The 27,143-nt window shown below is 39.2% G+C and overlaps 1 protein-coding gene across 3 annotated transcripts in view; it reads right to left on the minus strand.

The window, feature by feature from the left end:
- Pclo (piccolo presynaptic cytomatrix protein) overlaps positions 1-27,143 on the minus strand; it is a 298,837-nt gene that overhangs the window by 4,570 nt on the left and 267,124 nt on the right. For all 3 annotated transcript variants that reach the window (XM_057758809.1, XM_057758808.1, XM_057758807.1), the window contains 4 exons: positions 26,760-26,901; positions 21,351-21,418; positions 2,190-2,324; positions 1,570-1,715 (listed from right to left, as the gene is read on the minus strand). In XM_057758809.1, coding sequence (XP_057614792.1) covers positions 1,570-1,715; positions 2,190-2,324; positions 21,351-21,418; positions 26,760-26,901 — 491 coding nt within the window. The remainder of the gene's footprint in view (positions 1-1,569; positions 1,716-2,189; positions 2,325-21,350; positions 21,419-26,759; positions 26,902-27,143) is intronic.

Below are 27,143 nucleotides of genomic sequence, written 5' to 3' on the forward strand. Positions count from 1 at the left end.
GTGAGGATATAGTGTAAATATTTGAAAGAAAGAAGAAATAGTATTAAAATATCTATAAATTAGTCCAGATGAACAGTTCTGTGAAGGATAGGCAACTATGACATATACTGGGAAAGCTTATTCTAATCAGATATGCTTAAATTGACGCAAAATTTGATATTTAAAATCTGGAATTTCAGATATAACTATAACTTCTGCTTTTTGATTTGGGGGTTTCTCATAATTTTTTTAATCACTAGAGTCCCTGCAATCATATCAAGTCAGTTTCATAAAAACTCACTATGCTTTTTTTTCCCCTGAAAACTCCTCTTTCTTAATTTTTGGATGACACCTATGTTTTCAGATGCTTTAGAGTATTGTCCTTAATATATTATTCCTTCCTACCTTCATTTTAGCTAACTCTTTCAGTGAAGCCTAACTTTGTTTTTCAAATATATATGCATATAAAATATATATTTATATATATATACACATATAAATACACACACATATATGATTATACACACACACACACACACACATATATATATATATTGCTAAAACTTTAATTTACATGTATGTGTGTCTGGTGAGTCCAGAAGAGAGTGTCAGAGCTCCTGAAGCTGAAGGTAGAGGGGGTTGAGAGCCAGCTGACGTGGGCCCTGATGGTGAACTTGGGTCCTCTGGAAGAGCAGTATATACTTTGAACCACTGAGTTATCCTTGCAGCCCTGAACTTGTCTTTGTTACTTATGTTTTCTCCATCACGAAATGGCTTCATTTAGCTGCATCTATTCCCCTCTACCCACATTTCCCCCCTTCCCTTGTCTACTGAAGACATGCTATGTAAAAATAACTCTGCTAGAGGGCAGGGGAAAAGATAATGAAAATTAGGCCTTACCATAGAGAAATAGTGGTAGGTGAACACATACATTATTGTATAGGAGAAATTTTGTTGAGTCGCATAAAAAGTAAAATAATTCGTGAATGTGTTCTGAAGTATACTTAGGGTTCTCAGTCAGAACGTACACCGAAAGATGGAAGATGGTGAGACATAAAAAGGAAGCTCTGAAGGAGAGGAAAATCTGAGGCAGGAACTCAAGGCTTAACTTAAAAAAACTCAAAAGTGTCTGGAGTACTGACTGAGTGGGAAAGCGAATAAGACCCAAGACTAAAGCTCACGGTGGAAGACTCTGAATGATGCAAGAAAAATGATGTTTTACTGAATAGTATTAATGGAAAGCAAACACAGTTTAATAAAGAAAACTCTGGCAGCAGTGTGCTGAAATGACATCAGAGAGAAACGGACCAGGTGAGCTACCAAAAATGCTGCAAACACCAAAGAAAGGAGCCAAGAGTGAGTGTGAGTGTGGAAGCAAGAGCAGTCCACCTAAATTAGCAGGAGAGACGAAAGGATTGGCTGGTGATTGGATGGACTGAACAGACTGAGAGGGTTCAAAGGGGTCCTGCGGTGATACTTAGTGACTAACTATTATATAGTATATGATCAATATTTAAACACTGACTAATTGAATGAGCAACACATATAATGTGAATGAGAAAGTTGATCACTATTATAGGACACAGTTACCTGAAGGGAATGACCCGCAGGACTCAGGCTGAACCTGAAGGTTTCGTTGAAGGAAGGCTCTCGGTCATGCCTGCATACCCTTGTCTTCTTCTTGATAACCTTCTTTTGAGTAGAGATGTTTATCACATATATTTTCACATATAAATCTGAAAACAAGAAGTAATCCCGGTAAGTGTCCATTAACCACTCTTAGTGCTTCCTGTTGTACGGTGGTGCACACAAGCACAGGAAATTGTACAGTTTGTTGCAGAAAGCATAAAGTGATTATAAGTATACAGCTTTCTTAGAAATTGAAGTTAGTTTTCCTGTTGTTTATTAAATGTATCTCTCCAATTTATATGCTTAAAAAATCTAGCTGAAGACTAGAAATTATAAATTATATAAATTAAAATTTATAAATTTATAATTTAAAAATCTCTAATTTATATGCTGGAAAATTTCCTAGCTGAAGGCTAGGAAAATGATTTTATCCTTTAAGTGAGCAGTAAATTCTTGTTTCATAGATGTTTTCTAATGTATTTCATGCACACATAAAAATCTCGGTAGAATTTCTCAGAATATTTAAGACATGGTTCTAGTCAATTAGTAGATATCTTGATTATTATCATGGAACTAGATACCTGGTAAGTGATCCGGAGACTTAAATTTGTAGGTAATATTTCTGCACTGGAGAATTTCAACTATTAGTTGTTCGCCATCTGTCTTCATTTCCTTTTTCAGGGCTAGCTTGATTTCTCCCATTACTTGAGTTTTGGCTAGAAGATTTAACGAAAACAAGTTGAGGAAGCATCAGCGCTACTTGTTAAATGCTTAGCTTAATCACTTCCGTATGTTCACTTGTGGGATTTTTATCAAGCATTAAACACTTTGTTGTATGCTATGGATATGAGGCGCAGTCCAAACCCTCAAGGACTAAATAGTTTCATGAGATCACATCACTCAGATTCTTGTAACAAAGCATGCTAAATATGACAGTAGCCTAGCAACCAGGGAGATACAAGAAACTAAGTAGATGTGCCACTCCGCCGTAGGGTCTTGACTGATGACCTTGTAGGAAGAAAGACAAGGAAATTACAAAAGTCTAATATACCATATAGACATTAGAAAGGCTTTAAAATGTGGTATATTGTTCGCCAACAGTTGGGTATCATCAGCTTGCTCAAGAATACATGGTAGTATAACAAATCTCACTGCATAGAGTTTCCAGTTCCTGTTTCCTTTGTTGATATAGACAGTTGTGGTGTGTAATGATAAAACTGTATAAGGCAAAAGTACCGCTTAGGTAAAAGCAAGCCAAGTGTGCAGGGTTGGGAGACTCTCTGGGCCGTGAACCAGCTAGGTCATTAGACCATCCAGCCAGGAGGCCTAGAGTCTGATTCCACATGGGTGCCAAATGAAGAAGGATGCTTAGAAGAAATCCCACACTAGCTCAGAATTGAGAAATAGATGGTTATTTATTTAGGGGTAGACTCACAAATCAAAATCCTCTGCTTAAATGGAGAACAGAAACCGAATCCAGCAGCTGGAAAGAGAGCGGACCTATTGGCTTATAGAGTATAAAAGGCCATGCCCCAGTGGGTGGGTAACCACAAGCTGCAAGACTTCCTACAACAGATATAAATCATAAACTAGATTCATTTTAATTTCTTTTTCTGTTTTACCTTTCTCTTTGATTGAAGGAACATTTCATGCCACATGAAACCTGTTATTAATCTACCCGTTTATCCATTAATTCATGAACTCATCCACCAACTCCAATTTGGTTCACTGTTCTACTTTGGGATTAGCCAGCAGAAGGGATACGGTATGTATAAAATGCCGAAGCATGAATGTAAGTTTATTTTTAAGTGAGAATCTTACATTTCTAACGCTGATAAATATAATCCACATAATCAAGACTCTTCTGAATTTTTAACAGCACAAATATAGCCCGAGAACAAATGCTCGAGAGCACATTGTTGGCAGGTGTGCTCAAAACAAAATATAAACTTAGAAATTTTAAATAATCGTCTCGGCTCACAGGATTTTTCACCCACCAGGAGGATATAGTTTAATCAGAGATTTCAATGGACGAATAAAGGAATAGGAAGAAAGATTCTGAATTTTATAGTGACCTGGTATTTATTTATTTATTTATTTAATTATTAAAGATTTCTGCCTCCTCCCTGCCACCGCCTCCCATTTCCCTCCCCCGATCAAGTCCCCCTCCCTCGTCAGCCCAAAGAGCAATCAGGGTTCCCTGCCCTGTGGGAAGTCCAAGGACCTCCCACCTCCTTCCAGGTCTAGTAAGGTGAGCATCCAAGCTGCCTAGGCTCCCACAAAGCCAGTACATGCAGTAGGATAAAAAACCCATTGCCATTGTTCTTGACTTCTCAGCAGTCCTCATTGTTCGTTATGTTCAGCGAGTCCGGTTTTATCCCATGCTTTTTCAGACTCAGTCCAGCTGGCCTTGGTGAGTTCCCGATAGATCATCCCCATTGTAATAGAAAACACTATCCTGAGTGAGGTAAACCAGACCCAAAAAGAGGAACATGGGATGTACTCACTCATAATTGGTTTCTAGCCATAAATAAAGGACATTGAGCCTATAATTCGTGATCCTAGAGAAGCTAAATAAGAAGGTGAACCCAAAGAAAAACATATAGTTATCCTCCTGGATATTAACCTTCATCAGGCGATGAAAGGAGACAGAGACAGAGACCCACATTGGAGCACCAGACTGAAATCTCAAGGCCCAAATGAGGAGCAGAAGGAGAGAGAGCACGAGCAAGGAACTCAGGACTGCGAGGGGTGCACCCACACACTGATGCAATGGGGATGTTCTATCGGGAACTCACCAAGGCCAGCTGGCCGGGGTCTGAAAAAGCATGGGACAAAACCGGTCTCGCTGAACATAATGGACAATGAGGACTACTGAGAACTGAAGAACAATGGCAATGGGTTCTTGATCCTATTGCACGTAATGGCTTTGTGGGAGCCCAGGTAGTTTGGATGCTCACCTTAATAGACCAGGATGGAGGTGGGTGGTCCTTGGACCTCCCACAGGGCAGAGAAACCTGCTTGCTCTTTGGGCTGAGGAGGAAGGAAGACTTGATTGGGGGAGGGGGAGGGAATGGGAGGTGGTGGCGGGGAAGAGGCAGAAATCTTTAATAATTAAATAAATTAATTAATAAAAAAAAAGAAAACACATAAACAGACAAAATACTATCAAAACATTCTGAAAGAATGGCAAACCCATTCCAGTCCATCCGATCTTTAAAAGGTCTTTTTCAGTAAGTCCAATGTAAAAATGAAAAAAGATGGACAACATTTAGAATAACAATCTTTAACATCAGTGAAAATAGAAAAATAAAAAGAGTAAAGTGTCAAACATTAGCGTCCAAGCAAGGAAAACCTGTAGTCAGTCTCTTATCAAAGAACCTAAAACCATTTATTTAGAGCTAGAAAGACAGAGCCCAGCAAAGTCCAGCTCTGCAGCATCCCTGACTACGCCACACATTGCAGAAGTTTGCAAGGAAAAGAGAAGAGTAGGCCACAAAAGAGGACCATGGAATTCAGTCCTAAGTGGATGATCGGCCTGGCAGCCTTAGGTCATCAGTACGGGGCTCTCTGAGTCTTAGCAGGCAGGTGAAACAGTTACGGTGAACCACAGCTGAAGATCCTTCAGGCTATGAAGACATTCCTCTGTTTGCTGGATTGAACACTCTGACCTGTTCTCAAAAGAGGAAGTGAAACCAAACCCAAACAGGTGGGTAAACTCATTACCAATGACTGGATCCCTGTCTCAAAGCTACAGAAAGACCGACAGGTGTCCTGCATTTATCAAACCATCCCTGAGATGAAGGGAGAGAAATTCACTTATTATTATTATTATTATCATTATATCTGAACTCTATAGAATATTGGGCTTTATTGTGATATTCTTCATACATGCATACAGGGTCAAATGGTCACTTTCCTCGATCCTCTGTTCTCCCCACGCCCCCTCCCTGACCTGCTCCCTTGGAACGAGAATTCTCACCGTAAAGTGCAGTGGAGAAAGAGTCACACACTACTTGGAGCCAACAGAGGTGGACATCAGTGAGAGCCTTAAAGTTACCGAAGCATTTTCCCTCTGGGAAATACACTTTCTAGGCCAAAGCTGTCTTTTCTGGGCCCAAACTCCAGCACCAATTATCTGTTGCTTCCTGCCTTCTCACTTGGCAGAGAGGGAGATGAAAAAGCTGTTAATTAAAGTTCCCGAGCCCTCACACTGTCTGCTTGCTTCTGGGGAGTTCAACCTCACATCCCCCGCCATGTGATATTTGTAAAGCGTTTGATAAGTTTCCCTCTGTGTAAAGACTTTTCTAACCTGCTTTTTAAATTTCTCCTTGAAGAGAGAAAAGGACATGTTTACTGAAGTCATCTTAAAGCAGGTTCTTTTGAGTGACTTTGTCTTCTGAAGCCGACGTTTGTGTGAAGATGGAAAGAAATCTGTGTGTCTCCTGTCTTCACAGGGAGGGCCCTGGCTCCAGATCCCAGGGCACCGTATACATAGGAGATGTGTGATAATATTTTGGAATAAGGGGTCAATGGCAGCAGAAAAAGACTTCAAACAACGTCTGTGTCTTGATGTCTTGAAACCCATGCTTCTTTGATTGCATTTAAAAGGTAATATTTTAAAGTTAGGAGAAAAATGATTGAAAAATTTCTGTACAATGAAATCATAAATATTTGAGTGATAGGTCTGATTAACCTGATTTGAATGGCACATAATGTATGCATGAATTCAAATATCATCTGGTCTCCTTAGTAAATTGGGAGCCTGGGAACCATGGAAGAGGATAGAAGGGGAGGAGAGAAGAAGGGAGGAGAGCAGAGAAAAATGTATAGCTCAATAAAAATAATGAAAAAGAAATATCATCTGGTAGCCTACAGATGTGTATGACTATATGGGCCAATTTGCAGAACTAATAATAATAATGCTACTCAGAAAGGAATTCTGCAGTGTAGCACAAACATAGAATTAGAAAGAAAGAGAATAAAGCGAATATTGTGGCACATGCCTATAATCCCTGCATTTGGGAGGTACAGACAGGAGGCTCAAGAGTTCAAAGCCAGCCTCAGCAAAACAGTGAGTTCAAGTCAACATGGCTTACATGAGACTCTATTAGAAAGAAAGAAAAGGGGGCAATAGAGGTAGAGAGATACAAAGTATATATTTCAAAATTAGACCAAATAAGATTTGAAGTGAAAATGAAAACTACAGCTCATACTGATAATCGATAATCTTGGTATGAAAGTATTAATGAATAAGAAACATCTGGAAACAAAAACCAAATAAGATTAATGAATATTATAGAGAAAAATATTAAGGCAATATTACATAATGTATATGTGGTGGTTTGAGTAATAATAATAAGATTTGAAGGCTTGGTCACCAGGGAGAGGCATTATTAGGAGGTGTGGCCTTGTGAGGGTAGGTTGGCCTTGTGGAGGAACTATGTCACTGGGTGGGATTTGAGGTTTAAATACTCAAGTCAGATCTAGTGTCTTTCTTGTTGCCTGCTGATCTGAATGTAGAGCTCTCAGCTCCTTCTCCAGCACCATGTCTGTCTACGTGCTACCACGCTCAACATTATTAGGATAATGGATTAACCCTCTGAAACGGTAAGCAAACTCCAGTTAAATGTTTTCTTTTCTCTCTCTCTCTCTCTCTCTCTCTCTCTCTAAGAGTTGCCATTGTCATGGTATCTCTTCACAGCTAAAGAACACCAATGAAGTATCTTATAATTCTGGAACTACTGATGATCTTATATGCTGATAGAGCTCATTTAGGTGCACTTCACGGACAGACAACTCTGATTACAGGATGAACAGGAAAGGAATAAGTGCTGTGAAAGGGTGTATTGCTGTCTAAAGGAAACAGTCATTGGGAAACAATCAAGGCCCTGAATATGGAATAGGTTAAAAGACTTAAAAGAACAATGCAAGGAGAAGAAAGAAAATAACAAGTGAAATAAGGGAAGAAACTAGAGGATTAACCAGATGGAATGAATCATATAAGGAAGAAGGATGGATAGAAAGCAGATTGCCTCCTGCTTTAAAGACAACAGTAGAATTTAAAGAGGAAATACAGCCTTAAAATGATACATAGTTAATCTCTTAATACTTAACTTAGTTTCTTAACCTGGGAAATTTTAAAAATAAATCAATGCACAAAATATTTATTGAAATTAAGTCACTCCTTTATTTAACATTGATATACTATTTTCATTTAAGTTAATATTTATAAAGAGAATGAATAATTTAATTTTAGCAGAACTGGGTCCTATTATCTCTTTAGCTGGATAACACATCTCAAGCAGTGTAACTGTCAAATTATCCCTATTTTCAACAACTTTTTGAGCACTTCCTGATGTGTTCTTTTCACTAAAATATGCAGCGGTTGCCCCACTTCCTCCTTCAAAAGAGGTTACACACATATTTGAAAAATTTCTTTTTATCCATATCAATAGACCCACATTTATATAGATTCTGAAAGGCTTAACTAATTTTAGGAAAATATTAACCACTAAAATTAACAGTCATTATCTCACACCAAAAAGAAAATACAGTAAGCATAATCACCATTTCATAGAAAATGGCAGTTTATGTATTTTGTGGTTCTTAAGAAAATTACAAAATGGTGCAGTGGCTTAAGCAGAGCAATAATATAGATCTTTTGGCTTTGGGTCTAGGGCTCTGCCTTTCAGGAACACTTTGTACTTGCTGATGATTACAATATTGACTCGTTTATGGGCATAGTCACTTGGCTGTGTTTTTATAGGAGTATAGAATGGAAGGATCCCAGTAGTAATTTTGTGGATTACTTTAGCCATGTACTAGACCTTAAAAAACAAAAGATTCAGTCAGAGAGCTTTCACCGGACTGGAAAATGTCCTCTTGAAGTCATTGTCCACATGTACACAGTGGGTCAGAGAGGTGGGGTACAGACTAAACAGCAAAAAGATGAAGAAAAATCTTCCCCAGCAGCCAGGCTTGGTGGCATACACCGTTCATCCCAATCCTGGGGAGACAGAGGCGGGTGGAGGATTATGGGCAAGGCCAGCCTGATCTACAGTATGATTTTTCCAAGACTGCTTCAAAAAAATACAAAGGACAATTTCTGAGGCATTTATAGAAGACCCTTTGAGAAAATGCTTAATAAACATGCAGTGTTACTTAATGAAGTACATAGTGACTCAGAAAGAGTTTATCTTTAAAGGTTTATTTTTTGATTATATTTCAGCACACACACGCATATATGTCTGTCTGTGAGTCTGTCCACTGGCGTCTAGCAGAGGGAGGAAGAGGATGTCCGCAGTGAGCTGGAATTATGTGCCATTGTGAAGCCATGAACCGAATGCTGAAAACCAAATTTGAGTCCTCGCAAGAACAGTACTACCCTTCACTGCTGAGCCATCTCTCCAGTTCCTGACAAAATACTCCTCTGAAATTACACGTTTGCAATCTCTAAATCTCTCATGTTCAACCAAACGTCATGGTTTGGTTTTGCTTCGGCAACCTCAGCAACTTTTCCAGTGCAGGAGCATTTTAGGCAACGCTGTCCTTGGGAGGATTTGAATCAGCAGGAAATGACTAATGGGGAAAAAAGTGAAGGAAGAAGAACGAAGCTGCTTTTAGAGAGGATGACGATACAATGACATCTCACTAGACTGAATCAGTCTGATTAGACTTAGAATCGGGGTGGATTTATTGTTTTTAAAGTAAGAAATGTCACCTTCCATCACAGTGAGGTGGCAGTCACCACATTAGATATGGTTTAAGCATGAGTGGCAGACACAGGTGACATCAGAACCAGGAAGGTGGAGGAGAAGGGTGGAGGGGTTCAGTCACCCCTCTTGCACCCAGGGAATTGGACGCTAACCTGTGCTTCAGGAGACATTGCCTCACAAGGCAGAACCAGAGCCCTCTCCAACTTGTCAGAGTTCACACGTAATGGAAAGTTTGCAACGTTACCCTTTCTACAGCTGCTTCATATTTATAGCAGAGTTAAGCTTTTGAATTTTCTAAAGATGCGCAGTTCTGGGCCTCTACTTACTAAATAGCTTCTGTTCTAAATAATATTATATAGTCCCTAAACCCCATCATTTCCACTTTGATCAAAAGAAAGCGATTTAGCTTTCTAATTCAAAAATTAGGTGGTCTAATTCAAAATCTAAGCCTTTTTTCTCTAAGCTATGTTGAGGCCACTATTGAGAGGTATTTATGAAATTCTTTCCACTCCTGTGGAAGATAAGTCATTGTTTTAGTTTTCTTTTTGTTCCATAGGTGTGAATATTTGAGCCACTACTATCCAAGCTATGAAGTGGATCCTGAGACATTTCCTTGTTTCAAGACTGAATGAGAGCTGAGAAAGTAGGTCTCTTCCGTATTTTCACTAATTGCTTTTCCCGAGAGAGAGGGTTGTGCGAGCCATTCTTAGGGCTTTTATTTGCAATAACCCAGAATCAAGAGGATAGACGCATCATTCAATAAGCGCATTTTATTCTGGCCTGCTTCAATTCAAGAGTGTGTTGGGAAAGTAGAACAAGCCTGCACATCCCCTCTGCGTTCTGTGTCTTTCTTTCGGAGACAGAGCTTGAATGGACGCAATTTAGGGAGGAAAACCGGCTTTGCTGACTGATGTCCTCACGTATCTGTGACGGGTGTGAAGATGCTCTTCTGATATATACTTCTTAGCATTCATTTTCTTGTGGCTAGACCTTTCCGTAAAAAATGTAATTGGAAATCTGCCTTTGTCTTGTATGAGACAGCAAAAAACGTAATTTTCACAAGAGAACTTGAAAACCTAAATGTACATAACTTTTTAAATGTTTAAAATGTTGAAATACTTCCTGAAAGCCCAAGGAAAACGATGCTTAGGTGTGAACGAAAGCTGGTGAGTGGGAACAAAGGAGGGAGAAACGGCAGGATGCAGCTGACAGGAAGCGAGACATGGTGGGATGAGAAGGAGGGTCCCAGCAAAGGAAGGAAGGTCAGTACAGAAGCACGGGGAGAGAGGAGGGACAAGTAATTCTAAAGCTGTTTGATAACGCTCCAAGGAATCTTATGGTTTTATATTTGCATAAAGTTATGCACAACATATATGCTTATCTATATACATCCATCCATCTCAGGAGCTGCTGGTGGGGGGGGGAAGCAATTACTAGTCCTAACCAGCTGTGAAGTCTGAGATCCACAACAATGACCGGCGTGGCAGGGTATCCATGGAGCTGTAGCAAGTGGCACTCACATGGTGGTGGCAGCCAGCAGCATCTAACTGGACGCAAGGCCCACCCAGGAGGAGAGAAACCATGCCTGGTAGTTTGCTGCTAGGAAATTCCCATGGCTAGTGAGGCCATGGATCGTACAAGAGAATTTAGTAGTGCCACTTGGTTGGGTTGGCATACCTATTTACTTTATTCTAAGTCCTATCTACAGGTAAGCGCAGGTGTCGCCCTCCTCAAAGAGGCTTCTCTTTACAGTAAATGGAGACTCTCACAGAGACTTACAACTAGACACGATAATTAGCAGGTCATTGGGAGCCCATGGATATCCATGTCCCAATGGACACATTCACTTTATAGTCTACGCCTCCGTGGTTCATGGAATAACACAGAAAAGGGGTAGAAAGATTCTACCAACCAGGAACCAGAAAGTCTACCGTGGAACAGTTGGTGTCTGGCGCTTTCAGCCAAGGTTAAAGCCTTCCAATTTGGAGGGAAACTTGTTATTTAGGATATAAAAGAAAAAGAAAACAGCAGGAGAGTTTAGGGTGAGCTGTTTACAGGCATGTAAAACAACAGAATGCCTTAAGAGAAGGAGAAGCCCTTCTTCAAGGAAGCTCCTTTAGATAGGCAGGAAACAATACAACATAGCTTCAGGAAGTCCCTGGCACTGACCAGGACCCTTAGTTACCTCCCTTCCAAAGAATGGATTAATAGTAATGATGGCTGAGAGTCACTCTGAGAAAGGCCAGACTCCAAAGGAAATGCTAAACCAAGCCCTGCTGTGTGGAAGAATCTAGCAGCCTGAAAGAAGCAGAGATGAGCTGCAAAGCAAAGATGGAACAAACTAGCTACCTAGAAAGGACTCTGACTTTGCATTTGTAGTCTGTAGTATCTGTGGTCTGCGCCAGCTGCTGGGATTTATCACCCTTATTGGGGTGAGCTTTGGTGGTGCAACTGTCTTCATTTCTGCTTCTACTGTAGCAGCCTCTCATCCACATACCTGGAAGCAACCCCAATAGAGCACCCTGGTCACTAAGTTGGACTTTGGTCGATCCATACTCTGGTCTGTTGCTGACTTCTTATCTGGGGTGAGCATACACGTGTTATGTCTTCCCAGGATAGTTTGTCACACGGAAATCTACCACAGACCGAACAATAACAGTATCTACAGACCTGCTAGTATGGAAGTGGGGTGGGGAATCTCACCTGATTATACCTCTGGACAAAGAACTATATATAACATGATCTTCGAGAGAAGGGAGAGTGAGCATATCCCAGGAAGGAGCCTCCTTGAAGTGGTCAGTCCTGAATCTGTATTCATCCAAACAATAAAGATAGACTCAGGGGACTTGGAAGGAAAGGAAAGGAAAGGGGAGAGTGATGCGATTATATTTTAACTAAAAATGTATAATAAAGTAAAATAAAATGCTAAAAAGGAAAGCCTTTATGACAGATGTGTTAGCCGAGCAGAGAGAAGAGCAATAAATAGGTCAAAGCTAGCTTGCTGTCCTAGGATGTGAAATCTGAAAACCTAAATTTGGGTGACACTTGGAATAGGAAGGAGAGGGACTAAAGAAACACTAAGCATGGGACCCTGCAAGGATTTAGCAATTACCAAATGCACGACCAACCAGTAGGACAATTGGTAGAAGAGCATAACCAGACCCTAGACACACTGTATGAGGACAGCATTTGACTTCTCTTTTCGGTGGCTGTAAGGTTCAAATCCAGGGCCTCACGATTGCCAGGCAATTGAGGTCTCACTGACACGTCTGGTTTCAAATATAACATTAGGAGCTAACATATTAAGACAGCCCTCACCTGTATCTTTTGGAAAAAAAACTAACCACAAACTAAAATACAGAAAAAATTTGCACACAATAAGTTTGTATATCTCAAATTGAAAATTAAATATTGTCTTTACTTTAGCAAATACTTTCTATTTATTTAGCTGTTTTGAAAATCAATTTGAAGTAGCCCAATCTAGCCACAGACTCATTAGGTACCTTGAATATTTAATATCTAAGCCATTGCTCCAGCCCTTTGGTCTTGAAGTTTTGATCCCTCCGCTTCTGCCTTTCAAGTCTTGAGATGACAGGTATGGCCACCACATCCAGCTAAAGAATTGTTCTTAATAAATTAAACAACTGCCCTTTTTCAATAACAACACTGTATTTCTGCTACCATGCCTCCACGTCATTGTTCATGTCATGGTCACAATTCAGCTTAGGTTGAATTTAGATAATATTCTAGCTAGAAGAGAAATTGATCACTCACTAGACAATACATATGTAGCTTTTGAAACCAGACTTTTAAAGTAATTTATTGTAGTTTGTTCAATTATCTTGATCTTAAGTATGATGATTTTCATGACTATCTTGTAGAAATATATATAAATACTTTAGTAAGAATGATAAACTTAAAACTTTAGGTACAAAATATAAAAGTATCACCCAGGAACTGCTAATCCATGCTCACAAAGTCACAAGGAAGACACATTCTGAAAACAGATCACACCCAGAGCTCCAAAATATCCTAAAGCCAATAGCTCACATCCCTTTTACCCAGATCACATCACGGATAACTATTTCAAATAAATTTAAAATTGGCTGAGAAACATCACACCCATTTTCAAATCAACCAAATTGAGCAAATGGATTTACCGTTTGGCACAGCCAATTATCCATCAATTAAATGGAAACAAACTCAATCTACCAGACAATTGAAAGTAGAAAGAGACTGAGAGAAAACATTTTGCATGAAGAACATTATGGAGAAACTGTTCCTGTTCGTTCACCTGTGGCAGCAGCTGAAATAAATCTGTGCTACCTACCCGCTGATTAGAGTACTTAGAAGGCAGAGTCAACATGCCCCTGCCTCGCTCAACACAGGCGTGAAACATAAAAGAGAAACAGCCGCTTTAGGTCCCTAAGACTCACAGTGGATTGAAACTGCTCAACTTCTGATAGGTTTGGTTCTCTGGATTAATAAAACATTCATCAATGAAAGAAATTTTGCAAAAATGTAAAATAATACGCTTGTTAACTTTCATAGGAGATTTTTTTGATAAATTCCATTTCTTCCGATTTGAAAAACTCTTCTGAAGTTCCCCCCAAATCTTTGTAAAGTGTCTCTATTGTTACACGTGTGTAAGGTTTTTCCAAATATAGAATTGTTATCTTTTGATTCAGCGTGGTCTGGATACATTATGGTTCTATTCTAAATATTTGTTCTCTTTGTATAGCACCTTAGATGTAGAACTCACCCCAACGTGCCTGTCTGAGATTCTTATTATAGAGAGCTCCTCTCCCACCCCTACTCTCCACATCAGCATATGGAAGGCCTGGATTCACCAAACTGTCTATACATAGAACAGCAGATCAACGTCACTATACAGACAGACAAAATTAAGAGAGTAAAATGTAAGGATTACATTTAGTTTAAACTCCATTTGACTCTGAAATCATGTTGAAAATGCATTCCCAATTGCATGCCAGATGGCTTTCAATGCATAGCCAACTTCTTTAAAATCCTATGAAGTGTGGGTTTGCACTTCATCTTCCTTCAGTTCCCCTTACTTTCAGTTTCCACATTACCCTTCCTTGTTAATGTCTTCCCGAATCTCATCTTCATGAACCGAACCTCTGTTAATTGCTGGTCGCTTATGCAACTGTCCCATTTCACCTGTGTGGTGCCAGGCGTCAAAGGCTGGTGGTTGGCATTCTGACTAATGCTTGGAACAGAAGCAGACACCTTCTAGATACCTAGATCTCCTCCCAGATGCCTTCTGCAGCTGTCCCCACTTTTCTCTCTCTGCACTCACATCATTTATGTGAACCACTGGCAAGCTTTCTAGCCAGTTCCTTGATGCAGATGTGATTCCATCCATCATGGCAGCAAGACTGTGAAATTTCCCTTCTTCTTCCAACTGCCTAACTACATTGTGGGTCAAGAGTATTCCTGACGGCTTCCTCTATTTTATAAATTATCTGAACTGTGACTCTCTTTTGAGCCTTGTATCCCCTTATTTCCTCTAGTACAAAACTATGAAAAGAAATCAGGCAGAGATGTGGGGAGGCTCATCTTTGTCACCTGCTGTCTCTTGTTGCTTAAGCTCCGATCATGAAGCTTCTCCCTATTGAAACTCTAGCGAGCATTATTCCGGTTATATCACATATGCCTTTATTCCTAAAACTATGTGAAAAATCCCTTTTCTTCCAGGAAAATGTTCACAATTCAATCTAAACACAGAGTAGCTTAATCCTCAATGTGCATACACCTATATGAGAATTCAAACCCAGTTATTCACGAACACATCTGTGGAAGGAACTCAGCATTGGCCACTTCCTTTTGTGCTCAGTAAAAAAAAAGTACAGACCATAAAAGCAAAGACTTAAACCTTAAAGTCAATTATAAATGAGGTCATATCCTTTTTACTCAAAGCTTATGAGGTAACCCCCTTAAAAGTCATACATTAGCAAATATGAGAAACATAAATATTCAAGGTCCTTGGTTCGAGGGGTATGTGCAAAACATATTGTTTTAAATTTCTCAGTGTTTGTGTGTAAATATTATATTAGGTCTACAGCTGTCACTGTGCTTGGTCCTGCCTTTGGTTTATCTGAATATTGATTTCTAGGTTCAATTTTGATTAAAAATATAGATTCAATGAATATTTTGTGTTAGTACCTTGCTGGACACTAGGAATAATATATTGTAATTGGTGGGGTCATTATTTTTTAAAAGATCCCAGCAGAATACTTGGCCATAATCAGCATCTGCGTTCGTTTTGTTACTAAGGGGTGCATAACTTTTCAAAACAATGAATTGTCAAGTAGGAAGACATCTTTCAACTGCATCCTGATAAACCCTGTAAGGCAGAACTTGGCCACAGCAGTATTCCATAGCAACGGCGAGAGCTGTTTGGGCTTCAGAGAACAGTGCTAATCACAGAAGCCACACAGGTGTGCTGCTCCCCATGGAAGCAAACATCTGCTCAGATGATAACAGTTTCCAACTGCATCTGTGGAATTCTCAGATGCAATGGCTCATTTTACAGTACAGGACTTAACCAGTATGGTCCTCTCCCACGCCATTCTCAGTGTCACAAAGCAAACATACAATGAATGTATTGATTACTTTGGAGGAAATAGCCAACAGAGAGCACATAAGCGCTGTGCAATTTCTTCAGGGTACACTGGCTAATACCCATGCGACATCCTTATCTCTAAACCCTGTTTTGTGAGGCTACAACACTGGGTTGACAAAGATGTTCTTTTATGAAATATCCTGGTTGTGTTCTTTGCAATTCTACTTTTCTATTCACATATAAAACATTTTCCTTTATTAGAAAACTGTAATTTTCCAATTTTACTTCTGCTGGGTAATAAAAATAAAAATATATTTTAAGCAGAGAAAGTAGTAGATTAAGTGGTCAGAAAGGAACCTTAACATTTCATAAAATTCTGATTTTTGTGCTTAATATCTATAAATGCCTTTTACTTTGGAGTGAAAATGGGTATGTTGATAGGCTGCATCAGATAGGCTTTTCATTTCCAGAGATTTTGTAATTTTCTGTCACCATCTGATGTCAGATTTCTTGCAAGTGAAAGATTCTAGACAACACTGGTGGGCAGAGGTTTTTAGCGAGCATGTTTTTAAAAAGTACTTAATTTGTTCAGGAACAGTGGTGTATGCCTTTTTCAAGACTGGAGGAAGAGCAGGTGAGTTGAACTCTCTGAGCTCAAGGCCAGTCTGGTCTATAAAACGAATTCCAGGCCAGTCAAGGCTGTATAATAAGACCTTGTCTCAAAAAAAAAAAAAAAAAAAAAGCAAAATATAGTACTTTGTTGCAGTAACTACCAGTAAAGAGTTTTAAAGATTTAGACAGTTGTATGATTCCTGATAATATTGAAAAGTTATATATTTACTGCAATAATACAACCGTCTTTTCCCTCATTCACAAAGTTCTCATTGATCCATACATCTCCTTACGTACAACTTAAAATGTATGACTTCTTTAAAAAGATAAAGTTTTACATTTCATATTTCATTTTGTCTAAGGTTTAGTAAAACTGCAAAGAAGATAAAACGGCAGAGAAAACTCATCAACCCGTTTAAATATTTTTTCTACATTTCTCAAAAGACTTTTGTATAATATACATGCATATTTACCTTATAATGCATTGGTTTTTGAGAGAAAATTTATTTCAGTAGTTGAACAAAGTCTTTCTGTCCTTACTTACTCTATGATAGTGTATGACAATCTTAATTAATTTAGCATTTATAGGAACTTGACTGCGTTTTCCCATTGCTGAGATGATGAGAAAATTTCATGGATTTCTTTACTTATTTATTTTGTTTTCACCAAAATTATTAATTACTTTTTATTGTTTTTAAACATATAGGTTTCTTTTTAAAGAATTTTAAACATTGCATTTTAATCATATCCATCCATCTTTATTTTGTATTTTCTTAAGCATTTTTTTTACCTAGTAGAGACCCATATACTAGCCACTGTTGTGAGTGTACATAAAATATATATACATATAAAAGAGATATTGAAATGCTAGGAGAAGCAAGGTTGATGTGACATTCATATGCTTCCATCATTTTTACCTAAATTGTCACATATAAAAATTTTGGGGTAAGATAATGCATTCTATCTTGTCCTATATCCTCTCTCCCTCATAGCATTAATACATGGTGTGCTTTTATACATAACCGGGGCAGTGATCCTTAGCAAAAAAAAGTCTCAGCATCCAAACAGAAAACTTTTGCTCTGTAAACAATTGCATTTTACATAGAAATGAAAATTGCATTGACAAAATTGTCTGTGAATAACGACCCCAAACATTATGATGATGTACAAGTTAGTAAGAATCCTGACTCATTGACCAGTGTTGTAATTAAGACAGTTTCTGTGTGATTTTTTGGGTCTGGGCGGCTGGGAAACAAATAAACAGTCTCCACTTACACTATGATACAGTTTATATGTATAATACATACATATAGATATAAAATATTATATCATATCTTCACAGATAGCTTTCTTTATAACGGCCAAGGTGTTCAATAAAAGCATAATTAAAAATTCAAGATGGAGTAGAAGATCAAAAGAACCAGCCTTTTTTTTTTTTTTTTTTTAATGAACTGAGAGTTTTCCTGGTGCCTAATAAAGAATTAAAAGGAGTAAAATCACCACCAGGAAAACATGGACTTTATCCCAAACGAAATCATGCTGATTCTGTTTTGTTTGTTTTTCTTTTTTCCATTGAATTGGCTGTTCAAGTTGCCTGACAACAGAAGGAAGCAAAGGCAATTATCTGCGTCACGGGAGTGCTCTGAACATCTCCGGAACAGCAAAAGTGACGTGTCCGTCATCTTTTATACATATGTCTTTCAGCCTAGTTTCATAGAACTATGAAAATGAGAAATTTGATTATTTTAAAGGTTCATCTTATCTAAGACCGAAACAACTTCTCTGAAGTTCTGCTAGTGCCCAAGGGGACATGACTATAAATGTCTCACACTGCAGTACACTTCCTGTCCTCACACTGCAGTCAGTACACGTCCCTGTCCTCACACTGCAGTACACGACCTGTCCTCACACTGCAGTCAGTACACATCCTGTCCTCACACTGCAGGACCTGTCCTCACACTGCAGGACCTGTCCTCACACTGCAGTCAGTACACGTCCCTGTCCTCACACTGCAGTACACGACCTGTCCTCACACTGCAGGACCTGTCCTCACACTGCAGTCAGTACACATCCTGTCCTCACACTGCAGTACACGACCTGTCCCTCACACTGCAGTACACGTCCCTGTCCTCACACTGCAGTACACGACCTGTCCTCACAGTGCAGGACCTGTCCTCACACTGCAGTACACGACCTGTCCTCACACTGCAGGACCTGTCCTCACACTGCAGTCAATACACGACCTGTCCTCACACTGCAGTACACGACCTGTCCTCACACTGCAGTACACGACCTGTCCTCACACTGCAGTACACGTCCCTGTCCTCACACTGCAGTACACGACCTGTCCTCACACTGCAGTACACGACCTGTCCTCACACTGCAGTACACGACCTGTCCTCACACTGCAGTCAGTACACGTCCCTGTCCTCACAGTGCAGTACACGACCTGTCCTCACACTGCAGGACCTGTCCTCACACTGCAGTCAATACACGACCTGTCCTCACACTGCAGTCAATACACGACCTGTCCTCACACTGCAGTACACGACCTGTCCTCACACTGCAGTACACGACCTGTCCTCACAGTGCAGTCAGTACACATCCCTGTCCTCATGGTTTAAGTAAGTTGCAGGATTGATATTTCTAATTGTATAATATTTAAACAAACATTTCTGGGGCTTGGCTCAGTCATGAAAAGCACTTGTTGCTTCTTTGGAGGACCTGGGTTAGATTCCCATTGCACACACGGCGCCTCACGATGTGAGTGTCTCTAGTTCCAGAGGGCACCAGGCATGCACATGGTGCACATACCACATGCGGGAGAAACCCTCATACACAGAAGATGAAATAAACAAACCTAGTTGCCGGGCGGTGGTGGCGCACGCCTTTAATTCCAGCACTTGGGAGGCAGAGGCAGGCGGATCTCTGTGAGTTCGAGACCAGCCTGGTCTACAAGAGCTAGTTCCGGTCAAAAAAAAAAAAAAAAAAAAAAAACTAAAAATAATCTAATTTCTTCATGTTTCAAGAAAGTATACCTTCTAATGCTTCACCTTGTTGTCAAATTATTCAAAGCAAGTTTGACAGCCAGAGAAAACATTTTTCAGGACATCATGAATCTCAACAGTATTTCCACCTCTATCTCCCCCCTCCTTTCTCTGCCTCTTCACCTTTGACACCAGTCTCTCCCCCCTCCCTCCCTCCCTCCCTCCCTCCCTCTCTCCCTCCCTCCCTCCCTCCCTCCCTCCCTTCCTTCTTTCCTTCAGTTTCCCTTTAGCTGCTTTCATGTTCTGTGGGTGTTTTTAATGTGTGATTATATCTATAAAAAAACCATAAATCACAAATGAGAGAAAAGGTGATATTTGTGTTTAAGCATCTGGGTTTTCTGTTCAATGTGAAAATCTCCACCTGCATCTATTTTCCAGGAAGGGACATGATTTATTCCGTCTTTGTGACCAAATACAAAGCCATCATGTATGTACACCGCATTTATTCATGTGTGAACCTCCTGGTAGATACCAAGGTTAACTCTTTAACTTAGTTATTTTGAATAGTGTTTCTATAAACATGGACCTCGTGATATGCTGACTTAGATCCCTTGAGTATGTATTAGGATGTGGTATAACTAGATTATGTGATAGTTCGACTTTTAGTTTTCCAGAACCTCCATACTGATTCCATAGTAGCTTGACTAATTTAAGTCATCAACAGCAATGCACAAGCATTTCCTACTGTCCTGTGTTCCACTCAGCATTTCTTGCTTTTTCTTTTCTTGATGGACTGCCATTCTGACTGTGGTAAGAGGAAACTCAATGAAATTTTTATTTGCATTTCTCTGGTGGCTAAAGGTGTTGAATATTTTTGTATGTTTATTGGTAACTTTTGCTTTATCAGGTGAGGATCAATTATTCTTTTTATTATCACATTTATTGATTTATTAAGTTACTTTGGATGTTTGTATTTTATATCATTTATGGTTTTTAAGTTTTATGTATTATGGAGATAAATCCTGCTAGATTTTTGTTCCTTTGTGATATATAGAAGGTTTTAAATCTCAAGCAATCTCATTTGACAGTTCTTTTTTTTTTTTTTTTTTTTTTTTTTTTTTTTTTTTTTTTTTTTTTTGGTTTTTCGAGACAGGGTTTCTCTGTGGTTTTGGAGCCTGTCCTGGAACTAGCTCTGTAGACCAGGCTGGTCTCGAACTCACAGAGATCCGCCTGCCTCTGCCTCCCAAGTGCTGGGATTAAAGGCGTGCGCCACCACCGCCCGGCGACAGTTCTTGATATAACCTCCTGTCTTTGGGGTTCTTTTCATCAGAAGCCCCTGCCTAGACCTGGAACTTAACACTGCTCCTCATGGTCCTTCTGACAGTTACAGAGCTTGCGGTCTCACATTATGGGTTTTGATGTAATTGAGTCAGTTTTCATACAAGGTGTGAGAGAGATCTAGTTTCATTTGTCTTCATGTGAATATTATTTTCCAGTACCATTTGATGAAGATGTTTTTACTAACCTGTGTTTTTGGACTCTTTGTGATAATTCAGCAGGTGGTAGCTGAATGGGTTGAATCCTGTGTCCTCTATTGTATCCCCTGATCTTTTGAGTCTATTTTCCATCATCCTCATGACCCTCTTAAAATATTTGGTACCCTACGGTACTGAATAGTTAGATAAAATTGAGGAAGTCGACAAGCAGTTAATAAACACAAAGTTATTCTTACTCCTTAGATGGTGGCTTACCACCTGGTGCTTTTGTCATTTTACACAGATGAGTTTATAGTGCCCCATGTAGATTCTGACACAGTTCCATAATGTAAACGCCACTCACCTTCTGTGTCTGCCGCTCCCATTCCTGGCTGCTTCACAGGGTCTTGTCCATTCTGTCCCATCTTTCCTCTGTTTCAAAGAGAAAAAAATGACGTCTTTAGTTATGATCCCCTTAATAATAATTAATAAATAAATAAAAATTGGCTTGTAGCAAAAAAGTAACATTACATATTCAGAGTCAACTGTGGATGATTTGAAAAGCAAATATGCAAGCAGTTAATTATGCTATGTCACATTAATTTTAGAATGGGAACTTCATTATTATTCCTAGTCAGTCTAAACATAATATCACAGAAATCAACACATCTTATTTATAAACTCATTTATAAAAATTGAACTCGTGAAATTTTTAGATTCCCCCATTTAAAAAAATCTTTCAACATACAAACAACTTAAAAATGCTCACATTAAAAGACTACATAGTTCTTCAAAATTTGTGTATATACACAATTGCCAAATTCAGTCAAACATACTTATATCCTTAAACATGTAAGCTTGCATTTAAGTTTTAACTCAGAAAGGAGCTATATCTTTATCATAACAAAGTGTTATAGTTCCTTTAGTGAGCAGACAAATAATTAAATAACACATGGAAATAATTTTATAACTTAAAAAGATATTTCATAGATGACATAACAAGTGGTACATGAAAAAATTTACCACCACTTAGCTAATAAATCAAAACAGCAGTGAGATATTACATTCCTCTAGTGTGAACGTTTTGGCATGTCAAACAAATTCTCGCAAGAGTGCGGTGAAGGGAGAAGGCTAACACACTATTTAGGGAATTTCAATCAGTATGGCCATTATGGGGAATAGTATGGATATTTATCAAAAATTGTCATGGTCCATGCAGGAACTCATAACTCCTCAAAGTACTGACAGTAAGGACTATGTAGCCTTAAAAGAAATATCTGTTTCACCCACTTCAAGAACGGTAGGAATACTATGTGAGCCAGAAGACGTGAAGGAATTCTATAAAATGCTATCTTCTGAATAAAATATGGTGTTTGCTGTCAAAACCTCATAGTGACTGTGAACACCTGCATGACTTGTACACACAAAATTGGAAACGTCCCTGGTGGGGTTAGGGAGGAGATAGTTGAAGAGAAGGGAAACAGTATATACGAGAACGATGAGAAGCTAATGGAGAGAGAAATATAATAACGATGTATACAAGAAGAAACCATAGAAATACAACACAACAAAAACCCTCTGTAGACTGTGAGGTCACATGGTAGTTTGACTTTTGACCTTTGTCAAGTGAGAAAGTCTTCACTTGAGTGTTAATTGAGGATTCTATGAAGTTTGGGCTCAGTGCCTGAGTAACTATAAATAAAACTATAAATATAAATATAAAACATAATTTAATATGTATATAGAATTAACAATTAGATAATGCAGTTACACTTGGAAAGCGAATTTAACAAAAAAGTCTCTCTTAATTTTAGTTTCTGCCTCAAAGATTTGGTCAATCCAACTGGACAAACACTTTACAGTCCTTTAAAAACTGTGATGGTGGATTTTTAGCTGGATAACAGGCTGTGGCTACTTCTTGTTGCTTCAGCCTGAGGAAAGGATTCATGACCTTCGGTGGGCTCTGCAATTGCCTTTGAATGTATTTAGATTCCATCACAACATGATAGACTAATACTCAAACATGAGCTGGGTGTGGTGGTGCATGACTTTTGTCCTAGCACGAGGGGGCAGAGGCAGGCAGATCTTTGTGAGTTTGAGGCCATCCTGATAAACACTGAGAGTTCCAGGACAGCCAAAGCTACACAGTGAGACCCTGTCTTAAAATAACAACACCACCAACAAAACAAAACACACACACCACACCCCTTCAACATGCTAAATGGAAGCATGAATCAAAGAATGCCTTGATACGCAACCTTCTAAATTCTAATTCTGATACAGAAATGTTCATTAACAATTGTTATTTCCACCAAATGCTTTTGATTTCCTGGATCTATTAAAATTGTAACTACTCATATTTCTTAAGAATCTAATTATTTCTTTTTAAAAACCACTTTAAAAAATCCTCTTGTCGTCTGATTCCAGAAAGGAATCTGAAATGTGACAAAAAATAAACATGTAAATTTATAAATTGCTTTATCTTCAAAACCATTATATTGTTCCCTTTTAACAATTTTAGGTCAAATATTTAAGCACAAAATTCTCTTTAGTGATTGAGGACCACGTGCATGCAGATTATAAAATTGTTAACATTTGTGTTTATGTGTGTATATATATGTTTATATGTATGTATTCATGAATACAGATGCTGGGAACTATATATCTGTGCAATCTAGACGTCTGTGTGTACTGTCTATATATGAATTCATAGCCTTGTTTAAGCAGCATATGAAACTTCATTTACGCTTGAAGACTGAGCCTAGGTGTGTGTACATTCTAGGCAATTGGTCTACCACTGGGCTGTATTTCCTGATGAGCATCAGATTGTGTAATTGTTTCATTAAGACAACATTAGTTAGGTTTAATAAACTAATGCTCCTCTGTCTGTTACTGTTAGAGGAAGGAAAGTTTAGGGCTTAGCTACACTGTGTGTGCTGGAAAAACGAAGCAAAATGTATCGTGATCCTGGGCAAAACCAGCGAAGGATGAGGAGCGCGTCAGGAATGCCCTTACAGCAGGTGAGAGTGTGGAAGAAATGCCTATCTCTAAGCTGTGTCAAAGTTTATAAAAATTGTTACAATTTTATTAGCTTTAATAATTAAAATTTGATCTGAGTCAACAATTTTATTTTTAATGATAATACCTGAAAATAGTCTTGGCTTTTAGTGAAAACTGAATTTCCCTTTTTTAAAGAAAAAGCATCAAAATGGGAAGGCAGTCCACCTTGAAGAACGCACGAAATCTCAGAGCACATGGGCCCAGTGAAGCTAAGTGACGTTCAGAGGGAATGCAGCTGTGACTGTGTGAAGCAGCCAAGTTTCCGAGTTCTGCTCAAATCGTCTCCATCTCAGAGCGTTCAGATAGCAGACGCTGTACCTTGAATGCCCAAGCTATCAATCTAGAGCTATTGAACACTTATTCCAGGTCTAACAACAATTGTGTGAGACACGAGACGCTGAAGAGAAGGAACAAACACTATTTCTCACATAGGCCGTGTAGTGACTTGTCTTTGTGTCCACATAGTAAAATGATTGTCTTGTACACAATATTGAGAGAAATTTGCTTAATGAGAAAGGCACGGAATAAGAAAAAAAATTGGGGCTATAGTAACCTTTTCACCTCAGACATCCAGACAGACCCTGAGGAAGTAAGACGATTTGTTCTCTGGAAGTTATAACTTTCACTAAATTCTATAGTCTGAAAGGTCCAGACAGAACAGAAGGCTGTTAGACTCTTTGCTGTGCAGTCTCCATAAATAGCTATGATACTCACAGAGTAGAGAGAAAGGCAATGATCTCATTTAAAATTCTGTTACTTCTTTCAGCAAGATTATCAGAAGTGACATGTTAATGATATCAGATTCTTTTCTTTTTAGGAATGATTTTCTTTTTTTTTTTTTTTTTTTGGTTTTTTTCGAGACAGGGTTTCTCTGTGGTTTATTTTTTTTTGGAGCCTGTCTTGGAACTAGCTCTTGTAGACCAGGCTGGTCTCGAACTCACAGAGATCCGCCTGCCTCTGCCTCCCAAGTGCTGGGATTAAAGGCGTGCGCCATCACCGCCCGGCTAGGAATGATTTTCAACAAACAGAACTGATTAAGTATGACCACTCCTATTTATCCCACAAACTAAATTTCTAGGATAAAGTCATGTTGTAATATGAGCGGCGGGGCTGCGTCCCCGGCACCCGGCCGCCCACATGGCTAGCTTATGCCCCCAAATAATTACACGGAAACTGTATTCTTTTGAACACTGCCTGGCCCATTAGTTCCAGCCTCTTATTGGTTAGCTCTTACATATTGATCTAACCCATTTCTAATATTCTGTGTAGCCCCACAAGCTGGCTTACCAGGGAGGATCTTAACCTGCGTCTGTCTGGAGTGGGAGAATCATGGCGACTCCTCACTCGGCTTCTTTCTCCCAGCATTCTCTTCTGTTTACTCCACCCACCTAAGGTTTGGCCTATCAAATGGGCTAAGGCAGTTTTCTTTATTAGTTAACCAATGACCTTCCCCCATCAAAGTCATATAAGAAAAATCTCTCAGATGAACTGGTAACAGAACAAGAATTCCTTTAGGTTGGAAAACTGGAATGAAAGCCAAATACAGTGCATTATTCTGTGTAAAAATCTGCTTTCCCTATTATTTTACCTTCTTAAGATAAATCAGTATCTAACTATTAGAATTACTGAAGGGATCAAGTAGGATGTTTCCACAATATTTTGTATGAAAATAATAAATTCCACTGCCTAAGAAGACTTCCCAGCAGTGGAGAAAATGAAAAGACCCATATTCCCATCAGAGTCCTTTCAGACGCTATGTGTTACAGCAACGCCACGGTGCCCTGTAGCGCAAAAGCAAGAATCGGGAACACGGACGTCCACCCACAAGGACAGCTCTTTCCAGCACAGCTCAGCCATAAAAGGTCATTTTTTGTATATTGTTCACTTGTCATGAAATAGCCTCCCTTGAAACATTAAAAACGGCAAAAGCCACCATTCAAGGTTCTTATAAAACCACCCTTTGGGCTCTACGAGCTGTGGCCTACTTACAGCTCTGGATACCCTAGCAGGGCTTCCAAGCCCCCAAGATTAGTTCATGGAAAGGAATAGAAAGGTCTGCCAGGTTAGATTCTGAAACTGGAGTGACATAATCTATAAACCACCTAAATCCATTCTATCATAATCTGCAAAATTGCTGTCATGAGGCTTAACGTACCATGAATGAGCTATATTCCCAGAGAATGAATGTTTCTCGAACGAATTTAGAAATCGCAAAACACTCCAAAACCTTCCATTCTAACTGCAGAAAGGTTTAGAGTTGAAAAGGCTTAACGATTATCCCAGTTTGCCATCTGTTTCAAAGATTCTATGAATTCTTCAAATGTGAAATCTCTCCTAATTAAAAAAAAAAAAAAACAACCAATCTGTGTTAATGTCAAATTATCAAGGTTGGTGTCTGGTCTTTGTGTGATGAGCGTTTGGCTCTGCACTCCAGACTGCTAGCTCAGTTACTGTTCTAACGGCTTTTATGGTAAACACAGGGAGCGCAAAGTCAGTATAATAGTCATTTGTGTTTATCTTTAGAATTATCTGAGACAATCCAGTCGTTCCTGGACAACTGATTCATATGTAGCATCGGCAGTTTAGATGTCCAAGGACCGTGATTCAGAATTGGACAATTACCTTCTTTTCCTCCCGTGAAATGTTAAGGATGAATTACTCATGATGCTGTTAAAATTGTAGTTTCTGTATATTTTATAAAATGACCACTTACATCCTTGGGATAGGAAGTAGATTAGTTTCCCCTGGCGCGGAGCTGCTTCCTTCACTGTCCATGCTGTATCCACTGCCAACGCTGCTGCCCGAGGAGCCGGTGGACACGGAGCTCTCTGCAGGCCGGTGATTGGCGGGCTTGGCTGCATGACGTGGGGAGAGCCAACACCATAGTCAACAAGTGAGGTTCACTTTTATCTCCAAATGTCAAATTACACATGTGTGCAATACTCATAGAAAGGATCGGCTGAGACAAAATGTTCTCTCTTCAACCTGCCTCTCCTTTTCATTTCTTTAGCCAGTAATGTACACTGACAATATAGAATTCCTTCACTTTTTTTTTTACTGCATATGAGAATATGGGAAAACATTCCCATCTTTAGAC

Source organism: Chionomys nivalis, chromosome 26 (assembly GCF_950005125.1).
Source record: "Chionomys nivalis chromosome 26, mChiNiv1.1, whole genome shotgun sequence".
In the NCBI taxonomy this organism is placed as follows: domain Eukaryota; kingdom Metazoa; phylum Chordata; class Mammalia; order Rodentia; family Cricetidae; genus Chionomys; species Chionomys nivalis.